This window comes from Solanum lycopersicum, chromosome 2 (assembly GCF_036512215.1).
Source record: "Solanum lycopersicum chromosome 2, SLM_r2.1".
Lineage (NCBI taxonomy): Eukaryota > Viridiplantae > Streptophyta > Magnoliopsida > Solanales > Solanaceae > Solanum > Solanum lycopersicum.
The window spans coordinates 34,306,750-34,318,521 of record NC_090801.1 but is presented as its reverse complement, the minus strand read 5'-3'; the positions used below and the strand labels follow the sequence as shown (position 1 = coordinate 34,318,521).

At 34.6% G+C, this 11,772-nt stretch overlaps 1 protein-coding gene across 1 annotated transcript; it reads left to right on the top strand.

Annotated features, from left to right (window-relative positions):
- The first annotated feature begins 237 nt into the window (after positions 1 to 237).
- On the top strand, positions 238 to 597 carry LOC138342002 (uncharacterized). Its single transcript, XM_069294183.1, has one exon. It carries the CDS (start codon positions 238 to 240, stop codon positions 595 to 597), a length of 360 nt encoding a protein of 119 aa, XP_069150284.1.
- Positions 598 to 11,772: the final 11,175 nt, after the last annotated feature.

The following is an 11,772-nucleotide window of genomic DNA, read 5'->3' as shown; positions in this document are numbered from 1 at the left end:
CAATTCAGAAGATGAAACGTTACTTTCAAATTTTTAAAGCAAATCCCATCAAATTTTTGATGTCGAAACCCGTACTAAATGATCGACTAGCAAGATTGTATCTCCATTTTCAGTAGTTTGAAATTGTGTATGTTTCTGAAAAAGGTTGTGAAAGGGAAAACATTGACAGACTTCTTGGCAAACCACCCATTACCTGATGATTGAGAACTCACTGATGAATTACCTGATGAAGATGCAATGGCTGTTGAAGTTCAAAAGCCTGGGAAGACGTATTTTGATGGGGCCTCACATTGTGAAGGAGCCGGCACTGGAGTGATATTCGTCACTTCTCAAGAGGAGATCTTGCCATATTCCTTCACCTTAACACAATGTTTCTCCAATAATGTTGCAGAATATCAAGTCTTAATACTTGGGCTTGAAATGGCAGTCGATATGAAGGAATTGCATTTACAAGTTTTTGGAGACTCTGAATTTGTGATCAACCAATTATTGGGTAGCTATGAAATCAAAGAGCCAGAATTGCGCCACTATCATGACTATGCACAAAAATTGAATAGATGGCTTGGAGATGTATATCTTCAACATGTTCCAAGATAGGAGAATTAGAAAGCTGTTGCCTTACCTGCTTTGGATTCAACATTGACTCAGCCCGACCAACCTCAAATCACTTTATGCCAAAAATGGATAGTACCACCAGATGCGAATGAAAAAAGCAATCTTGAACATCTTATAGGTGTTTCACAAGTTGAGACAGTCGACTCGAGGCATACCTTGATTGATTAACTTGTGCTACAATATACTTCCAGAAGATCCGAAGGATTGAGATCCATCGTCGTGCTCTTTGGTTTCTTTACTATAAAGATACTCAATATCGACAATCATTCGAGGGGGTTCTCTTGCGTTGTTTTGGAGAAGAAGAAGCATATCAAGCTATGCAAGAAGCACATTCTAGAGTTTGTGGATCGCATCAATCTGGCCCAATATTGCATTTTCATATAAAAAGAATGGGTATTATTGGCCAACAATGGTAAAAGATTGCTGGGATTATGCTCGAAGATGTCAAGCATGCCAATTTCATGCAAACTTTATGCACCAACCTCCTGATGTATTACATCCGACTGTGGAATCTTGTATATTTGATGCTCGGGGTCTAGACGTAGTTTGACCACTACCGAAATCTTTTGGAGGCCACTTATACATCCTTGATGCGACAGATTACTTCTCAAAATGGGCTGAGGCGGTAGCCCTCAAAGAAGTAAAGAAGGAAATTGTTGCAAGCTTCATGAAGGCGAATATCATCTATAGTTTTGGCATCCCTAATTATATACTAACAGATAATGGAAATCCATTTACCTATAAATTGATGGATAAGATTTGCGACATTGTTGGGTTCAAGCAACGTAATTCTTCAATATATTATGCTGCTGTAAATGGTCTAGCTGAAGCATTTAACAAGAACCTGTGCAACTTGTTAAAGAAGGTCGTCTCCAAATCTAAAAGAGATTTGCGTGATAGAATGGAAGAAGCTCTTTGGGCATACCAGATGACTCACCGCACGCCGACTCAAGCAACTCCTTGTTATCTTGTTTCTGAAACTGCAGCAGTCCTTCCACTTGAACGAAAAGTACCTTCATTGAGGCTTTCCATCCAAGACGGACTTACCGAAGAAGATAATGCTCGTCTGCGCCTTGAAGAGTTAGAATCTCTCGACGAGAAAAGGTTGGAAGATCAACAAAGTCTTGAATGCTATCAAGCTCGTCTTTCTCGTGCTTTTAATACAAAGGTTCGCCTAAGGTCCTTCCAAGTTGGTGATCAAGTTTTTGAAGTTAGAAGGCATATTATCATATCTCATAAATTGAAAAGCAATTTCACCTCAAAATGGGATGGACCATAAGTCATCCAAGAAGTCTATTGAAGCGGGGCTTACAAACTTATAGATGCAAACGGCTAGCAGATTGGTCCCATCAATGGAAAATTCTTGAAGAAGTACTATCCTTTAAGTGGCGTCATACTCCTGGTCTGCAAGAGTATAAACTGTGTACGACTTCAAAAAAGAAATAAAATGTCCTCTCATTTGAAAGTCTTTAAAGAGGCGGCCTAGGCAAAAGTTAGGACAGAAAATAAAAAATAAAAATTAAAGATCATTTTCTGAACTACGTTATGAATTGATCCTCTTCACTGAGGTACGTAGGAAGCTTAGAGTATTTTTACTCTATGTTCAGTCATAAGAAAAAAAATGTATAACGTCGCCATGTGAACATCATGTTGGTTCTTTCAAATGAAGAGTTAAGCACCCAATTTTTTGAGCTGACTTTGAAGACATATCTCCATTAATCCGTAAATCCTAAGGATGTGATTTTTCGAAGATGTTGAAGTTATCTTTCCAACAAAAAAGGAAGCTTATAAACAGTAAATCCCATGGACGTGAGTTTTACATAGATTGAAGATCTCTAAGTTATCTTTCAACCCAAAAAAGCTCATAATTACAATGTTCCTACTCCACGTTATGAATTTTCTTCCACGTATGTGTAAAGTATAAAAAGTAACATTTTGTTGCAATACTCATATGAACGCTAGCTTATCGAGTCTTTTTTCCATTAAATAAAGGGGTCTCGTGGAAAGAAACAATCAAAATTCAAAGTTCAAGATGAGGAGTTTCTTATTGAAATATAAGCTACTATTTTATTGCTTCAAAAAAAAAACCACTACACCATAATGAGTGAATCAGAAAATTCTAAACAAATAAAAAAAATCCAACTACCAAAAAAAGTTTGAGGCTTATGATTTCTTGGAGGATTTTATCGATCGCTTCTTCTAGTTTTGCTAATCTCTCAACTTCATCGTTAGATATCACATTATTTGCCTCCAGATCTACTAGAGTTGCTTGATATTTCTCCATAGATCCATCAAATTTTTCATTTTCCAGCTTTGCACCATCGAGACGATGTTGTGCATCAGAGAGGAATTTTCATGCGATTCTTCAGTAATTTTTGATGATTTTAAAGTACTATACTCCGTGTACGACTTGAAGAAATTATCTTCATGATCATCCAAAGAACACGCACAAAGGGTAGTTCTACATCAAAGCTGAAACTACAAAAGAGGTTTCAAGTGTGGTTCGTCTTTGAAGTTGCAACTAAAAAATAAAATACTTCATGTCTGGTTCTTTATCAAAGCTGCAACTCTAATAAAAAATACGTGACGCTGAAATTGTACAAGAAGATTTACTAAGTGTGGTTCATCGCTAAAGTCCCAATTACAAAAGAAAAGACACCAAGTGGTCATCATCAAAGTTGAAGCTACAAAAGAAGAGATATCAAGTATGGTTCGTCGACAAAGCCGCTCATTGCTAAAGTCGTAATTGCAAAAGAAAAGAAACCAAATGTGGTTCATCAAAAAGTTGAAGATAAATAATAAGAGATATAAAGTGTGGTTCGTCGACATAGCCGCTCATCGCTAAAGTCGCAATTGCAAAAGAAAAGGAACCAAATGTGGTTCATCATCAAAGTTGAAGCTACAAAAGAAGAGATATCAAGTGTGGTTCTTCGTCAAAGCCGTCAGGTGTGGTTCGTCATCAAAGGCACAACTCTAAAATAAGATGATCCACATATAATTCTTCATCAAAGCCGCAATTGTAGAATAAGATGTACTAAAAGTGGTTCGTCGCTAAAGTCACAATTGTCAAAGAAGAGCACAAAGTGTGGTTCGTCGTCAACGTGAAATTACAAATGAAGATGCATCAATTTTCTTCATTTTTTATGGATATAATATTGAGACTTTTATCAGTCCATCGTAAACCTATAAAAAGTGATGTATCTCAGGGTGCCAATTGCACGAAGCTTCAAATTGGCATGGTGAAAATTATGGCATATGCTCTTGCGCTCGTCATGATGAAAGATGTGTCTCACGGGTCAAATTGCACGAATCTTCGAATTGGCATGGTGAAAATTATGGCATATGTTCTTGCACTCGTCATGATGAATGATGTGTCTCACGGCGCCAATGCACGAAGCTTTTAATCCGCATGGTGAAAATTATGGCATATGATAACAAGCTCGTGATGATGGATGTTGTGTTTCAAGGTGCCGATTGACGAAGCTTCAAATCGATATGATGAAAATTATGGCATATTCTCTCGCGCTTGTCATGATGAATATGGTCCTATTGACTTAAGATTTTTATGTTGTCTCTCCATATAGATGATTAAAAATTCTCAATCAATACGGAAATCAATGTGCGGCTCTTCGCTAAAGATGTAGAGAAGTAAACTCATGAATACTTAAGATTCTATTTCTATAGAATCATGTCTCTCTCCATTTGAGCTCTTTTATGCCAAGATACAAACATTTTGGTGAGACTCCACAAATCTGCAAAACTATACGATAGAATTGAAAACCAATATCGAAAATTAATTCTCGTTAATTCATGAAAAGTTTTACCTTGAATTTTGGATATGTTGTAGACTTTGATGCCTAGTTTCTATAGAAACATGTCGCTCGTCATTTGAAATCTCATACACCAAGATAGAGACGTTTATGTGGAACTGCATCAAGCTATAAAAAAGAAAGAATGATTTGATAGCAAACTTCAAAAATTAATTACGGCCAACTCTGAAGGGTTTTGATTTTGAAATTTGAATATGTCGTATGCCTCTGAGTCTAGTCTCTGTAACATCAAACGGATTATGATTTCAATATTTCTACAATAAGTTATGAACTTTCTGCTGCAGTCGTTCTGTGCTGAAAAAAACTGACGAAAATTGAGTTTTGTATGCCTCAAATTGACAATCAATCTTTGTTAGAGCATGCATATTTATAGAAATCAAAGTAGATAAATTGTGTTCCTACAAATTATGGAAATGAAGATGGAAAGTTTGTTTCCTACAAATTATGAAAATTATGGTAAATTTTCATAAGAATTAAATAATGGAAATTTTCCATGGGAGTCAAATTATGTAGATTCCACAAAAACCAAATTATGGTAAGTTTTCATAAGAATTAAATTATGAAAATTTTCCATGGGAATCAAATTATAGAAATTCCATATAAACCAAATTATGCTAATTTTTTCTCGGAAGATACATGAAAAACTATGCCCGAATGAGAATAGACCCGCGTCATGAGAATTTGAGTACCTTGCGTTCTATTCAAGTGAAAGCCTAAAATTTGCGTCGAAGCCACAAGGTATGTATCACCAAGTCAAGCTTGTAAGCGCAATCCTTGCTCATTGAATTGGTGATCATTTCGTAGTTGATGATCCAAATGAAATTACCACACTATGAAGAAATGCCATGCGATAAGTATTCATGAGCTTGAAACACTTCAAGTCAAAAATGAGTTGATAAACAATCGAAAGTCAAATGTCATCTTACAAATTATAGAATATTGTCATGAAGACTCTTGTAAATGTTGATCTCAACATATTGACATGGTCATTTATCATGAAGCTTCAAATGGCTCGTGAAAGATAAACTACGACAAAAAACATTTTCTTCACAAATACATCAAGGTTTGTCTTTACAAGTTCGACAAATTGAGCACCCCAACAAGCCTCGAAGTAGGGGTATTTGTAGACAGTGAAGTTTTATTTATAAATCCATTATAAATTTAGATTAAATCTTAAATCACCATACGTTGACCAAGTCAAATACTGGTTGATAATGTCGTATTAATAATTAAGTAAAAATTATATGACTTAAATCAAGTCCAAATCACTTTGGACAGTCCATTAAGTTTACAAGATGAGCCCAACTCATGTTCTTCAGACCCAGGGTCAAAATTGCTCGGACCAATCCTAAAACCCTAAATCAAGCCTATATAAAGAGGTCTTCTTCTGACAAAAAAAGACACACAAATACATACATACAGAAATACATAGTTGCTCTTCAGTGGTGATCTGCAAGTCTTCCGCATACAAAGAAGTGTTTGCTCCAAGTGTTGAGCCTCAAGTATTTTGTCAAATCAAGAACATTTGTGAAGAGAAAAAATATCGGAGGATTACACCTTTTATAAAAGATATCATAAAAATTGTAACCTTCGCATTAATTCAAATATAAATATCATTGGTTACTTGCTATTTTTCCTTTCCTATTTGCTGTTTTTTAGGGATGAAACTTAAGACGCTTACAATGTTAATCCTTCATCTTTAGATATACATTCATCTAGAGAGTTTCTTCAAAGGTTTTTGATGAAAATTCATGATCAAAACTCCATATCTTTCAATCTAGACATGGGTCCTTTCTCAAATTGATTTAAAAAATTATTAGATACTGCTTTTAATGTAATTTTCAATCCAATTTCATGATAAACCCATGATCCTCCCAATTTCTCAATTTATCCTCTATTGTAGGTGTTGTGATCTTGATGTTAGGATTTATTGTAGTGTGAATCGATTATGTTAAATTGATTATAGCTACTGTCTTCTATGTATTAATGGTGAATTATGGGTAATTTATCAATGATGTTCAAGGTTTGTAGATTTGGTATGTTTGACCTATATTTCTCTACCTTCTATAGCTTCAAAGTGCTAATTGTTTAATGACCCCAACCTATGTACCCCTATATAAATGTGTCATCATAGCCAATGTTCGGTGTCACGACCAGAGAGTACACCTTAGAAGCTAGGGCACTCTTGAGTCATGACGCGGCGTACTTGACCTCTCGGAGGTCTTGTACAAGCCCCCTTCGTATCGTTTATCGCATATACATATATCAAAGTAGTGCATAATTACAACTTTTCACAACATTCTAATAGTCTTTAAAAATATCTTTCATATAGAAATCATAGGAAATACTAAATCTCATTTAATCAAATCTTAGACTCAACATAGACTTGGGACACGTCCCATACAATAGAAATATAGTACTACTAAGTCTATTACAATACTTCAATAAAAGAAACCAAAGACATTTATTCCCTCGAATAAAATGAGGACATACTACAACTTGCTTGAAAGATCCTATGATCCAAGCTTTGCTACCAAAAACACCTTCACCTATTAATCGCTTTAGAGATAGATAAAAGTATGAAATTAGTACAAACACATGTACTAAGTATGACATAATGCATAAAAATAATGATAACAGACCTTTAATGGAAATATGCTCTTTTTTATTAATACATCATCGTATAAGCATAAGAACAACATTTAACACCTTAGGAACACATAAGATAACACTTCAACATTTATTCACATTTGAAGGAATGTTACAGTGAATTGTCAAATATTACAAACTATTTTAAGCTTCACTGTGAACAATTCTAACATTATTCTTCTCACTAAAAGCTATTCTAAGAATCACTTATGCAAGAAAAAGATAGACCACCCATATACCCTCTCTAAGCACACCTAAATGATCCTTAAGACCACCTATGATGAGATACACGCACTTACACTACACCAAACACAAACATGAGATTCCTCTACCAATGGCGATTCTAAGGTTCACTTGAGTGAGTTATGAAGTGACCGCCCATACAAACCCTTCACACACACTTAGAGATCCTTTAAAGTACCTAGGAAAATATAATTCACAGTTAATACCATAACACACATAAAATATGACATTCTCCTCACAAAGGTTATCAAAAGACTTACTTATGTAAATCAATAAGAGAATGTCCATACTTGACCTCTTCAAGATTACCTAAGTAATCCTTAAGACTATCTAAGTTTGTATTATTTCAACATAAACAACCAACTTTCCTAACTAGAGTCATTCTTAAGACTTATCTAGGTAAGATATGAAGTGACCATTCCTGTGCCCCCTTCATACTTTACCTAGACAACCATTAACTACTCTAGGTAAGTACTTATTCATTTAACATGCTTTCTAACTTAAGTCATCATCTTATTTAGTTCATTTAAGAGACATTTATCATATAAAGACATTCAAGTAAATGTCTTAGAGAATACCTTGGGAATCTCACTAACATCTTCAAAGCCTATTGTGCAATGTATAGATAGCGCCCCATACCACCACCTAAACTTCATCGAACTTCTCCAACACTAGTAGGTATCCCATATGATGAGAATAGGCAATAACTGACATAGAACATGGTAGAGAATCATGGAATCCAGAGTGGTAACCTACTCCAATGGAGGATTTTCTACTTGCCAATGGTAGAACATGTACACATCCCATGTCGGCACATGGTAAAGGAATATGAAGGGTTTCTTTGCACTATTGCCTTATTATTTAACTAGAGCTACTTCCTTTACCATACTCACTCGCTGCTAGCCTTTGTTCTCATAGAGTAATTCACATTATGGATCAGAGGTTCCATATCTAGTTCAGAACCCAATCACATTCACCCTACCAATGAGGTCCCCTTGGGCTGTCTTTCAATGGCTAAAAGAATAGCTTAATGACTTTCCTAAGGATTACTTCATGACGTTCGATCCAACCAAACGTAAGTCCATCATTCATACAAGAAGGATACCATAATGATTTTCGACTTCAAGGATTATAACCTTACCACTAGGTTGAAGGTTTCACATAAAGGACCTTCTTAGCAACATTCGAGGTCTCATGTCATTCATACATACAAGAATAGGAGGCTTTAGCATCCTAATTTAAGACATTTCATATTCACGTTCATACATGTATCAATCAAGGGACACAAGTATACCACACAAGACACACCAAGACTTCACTTTATCAAATATAAGATATCATTCTAGAAGCACATAGGAATAACCGTTATCCTGTATAAGTCACCCTACATACTAGTAGAACATTATCAATATAACCATCATTGAATCATATGGTAAAGTACGAATAATCATGTATCAACTCTAAGACCACACACATAAGGACATAGTCATACTCTTACATGATCACCTACTGTCAATTGAAGAATACATACTTTCACCTTAATCAAAAGTAGATAAATATGATCATAATTCACAAAAATCAACTATACAAATCATCATAGTATATCAAGTAGTTTGTGAAAAGGCCATGATCATCATAATACATAAAGTAGCACCGACCAAGCCACATCATTCACAAGTAAAGCACATGGAACGGACACCATAAGTGGACCATACCAATCACAACATAATCCAAGAGCTACATTATATAATATAAAGAGAATTAGGAAAGCCTACCACCAATGCATTCTCATCACTTCAATCCATAGCTAAATCATCTAATTCAATACAAAAAGGCCCTTATCCATGACCATGATCGTTAATTCAATACAAAAACCATAATACTCAATGAATCTAGGTCAATTCATTAAAGATTTATCAATATAAGATAGCCTATACGTCAATTGAATACAATTACTACATCATTCAATAGCCCATAGAAAACTACACTAGAATTCATAAGTATTAAAATAATAATCGTCTCATCCGGGTTTACCACATATATGTAACCGACATCGTCGCCCTCTTTGATGACTAAGACAAGCCTCTTAGTTACATCATCACATTCATAAGTCGAATTTAGCAAAAAATTTAAAACATTCACTACTTCTACTTGGAGGTTTACATAGACCTCTATATACACATAATATATGTATCGAGTATACACAAACCCTTCGTATAGGAAGGTTACAAAGAAATCTACATTTATTGAACATAAATATATACATAAGATAGAATATTGTCTTAAGGATTGTCTCATCTCATACCATCTAAAGATCATAGCAATTTGGGCATAGTTCTACATCAATGTAAAGAAGCCACATATGGGCTTAAACAAATCATACTAAAATGAAAGTGGAACGACCATAAAAGTCCTAGAAAACAAAGGAACATCATAACAAAGATATTGGCATTGCCATCGGAAAGTGAGGACCTACCCACTGGGATGGTAGAGAATATCCAAGTCTTCTTCAAGTCATCTTGAATGAGCGTTCAACAACCGGAACCTAAATTATTTGGAAAATAGGAAGAAAATGGGGTTAGTACTCCACATGTACTAAGTATGAGATCATATGCAAAAATATTTATAAAATATGCTAAGAAAATGACATTTCTATAAGTATGCATCTTTCTTTAAAACTTATATGCATATTCAACATTACCACACCAAACAATAATTCACATTTATTAAGTCATATACATATCATCATAATACCACCACATCAAACCTAGTCCAATAAAAAATTCCTATTATACAAGTAGAAGCATAATGAAGCAACTCTACATCCAAGTCATATTAAACACTAAGCGTGAATAAGGGTGCATTTCATTAGAGCAAAGAAAGACAATTACCTATGAACTCCTATGAAGTCAACAAGTGCAATGACTTAGTAAAGCCCCATAACCTTACACGATCAATTAACCCGACAAGAATCATGACTAACACCCTACTTCATATAACATGACATTTAGACATACATTTAATCTTACTTTAACTATATAAACCAACACGTACTCATAATTGAACTAGTCAACATATAGTATCAATAATGTGCCAGTCATTCATATACATATCATAAATCATCATAGGCATAAACATACATAAGAACATCCTCCTAGGATTCCCCTCAAGGATAACTAGTGCAACGGTTAGGTAGAGTCCCAATACCCCTACCTACACTAAGCTAGACCCCTTAGGTTATCCTAAGTAGAATTCAATTCTTTAATTCATTTTACCTTTTGGTTACATCTTGCCTTAAGCGACATAGACCACATGAGCTAGTGAGGAATCCGGTGTCATAAAAACCTACACTGAAAGAAGGCAGACTACTTGCAACTGTAGTACCACAACATAAAACATAGCAACTATGTGGATCCACTAGCTAGAATTCCTATGGGGGCGACATAGTTCAAGAACTAGGAAATGTAGTTGGGACCCTATTTATGCTCCATGCATTGTAGTCTCCAATCTGAAGAGTACTTTAGTGCTCCTATATTCCCTATGTGGGAAGGGACACTCCTCAATCTAGTTCAATAGGTACTAAGCTAGAGTCCCTTTTTGAAATATCTTTAAGTCTTTAATTATCAATCATAGCTTAGTTTAGGTCATAGTGTATGCCCCTTGTATAATCATCATCATCAATATCTCAATAAGAATTGCATGAGTATAAGTCCTTTCATTACAATTCATATAAGTGAGGTTAACACATTAGCTTTTCATATCATAATAATGTACATTGAGAGTCACCACCATCCTTATGACACATACACCTTAATCAACCTCACAACATAGTCAAGACATTTCCATTCATTATCATATCATCCTATCAACCCTAATACAAGGCTTACTCTAATATAACATCATGACTTAACCATAATTATAATTGGAAGTAAAGATAGAGATCATAAGACTTACCAAGTCTCCTTCATAGTTTATCATTTAGGCCTTACCATAAACCCTCAATTCAATACAATTTAGATGTTCCACACCATAATTCAATAATCAAAATAATAACAATTTTAGAAGAGTTACTATACCATAATTCAATACTAAATCAAAGCTTAAATGAAGATACTTAGGTAAATTCCCATAACCTAGATCATTTCTAAAGAACTATTATGGAATACTACAATTCATCTTAATTTGTTCATGATTATTGTAACAACATAGTTGAATAGTGATTGAACTAATAATCAAGTAAATCGAATCAATCACAACCCAATTCACATCAAGATCAAACCTTTGGTCAAGGGCTAAGGATTATGTTCTTCTATGTAGATCAAAACATCACAAATTATCCTAATAAAGTTAAAATACATGTTAATATCTTAATATTATACATTATAAATCATTGAAAATTCAATTCATAACCCTAATTTTGAGATTTGAGAAGAAC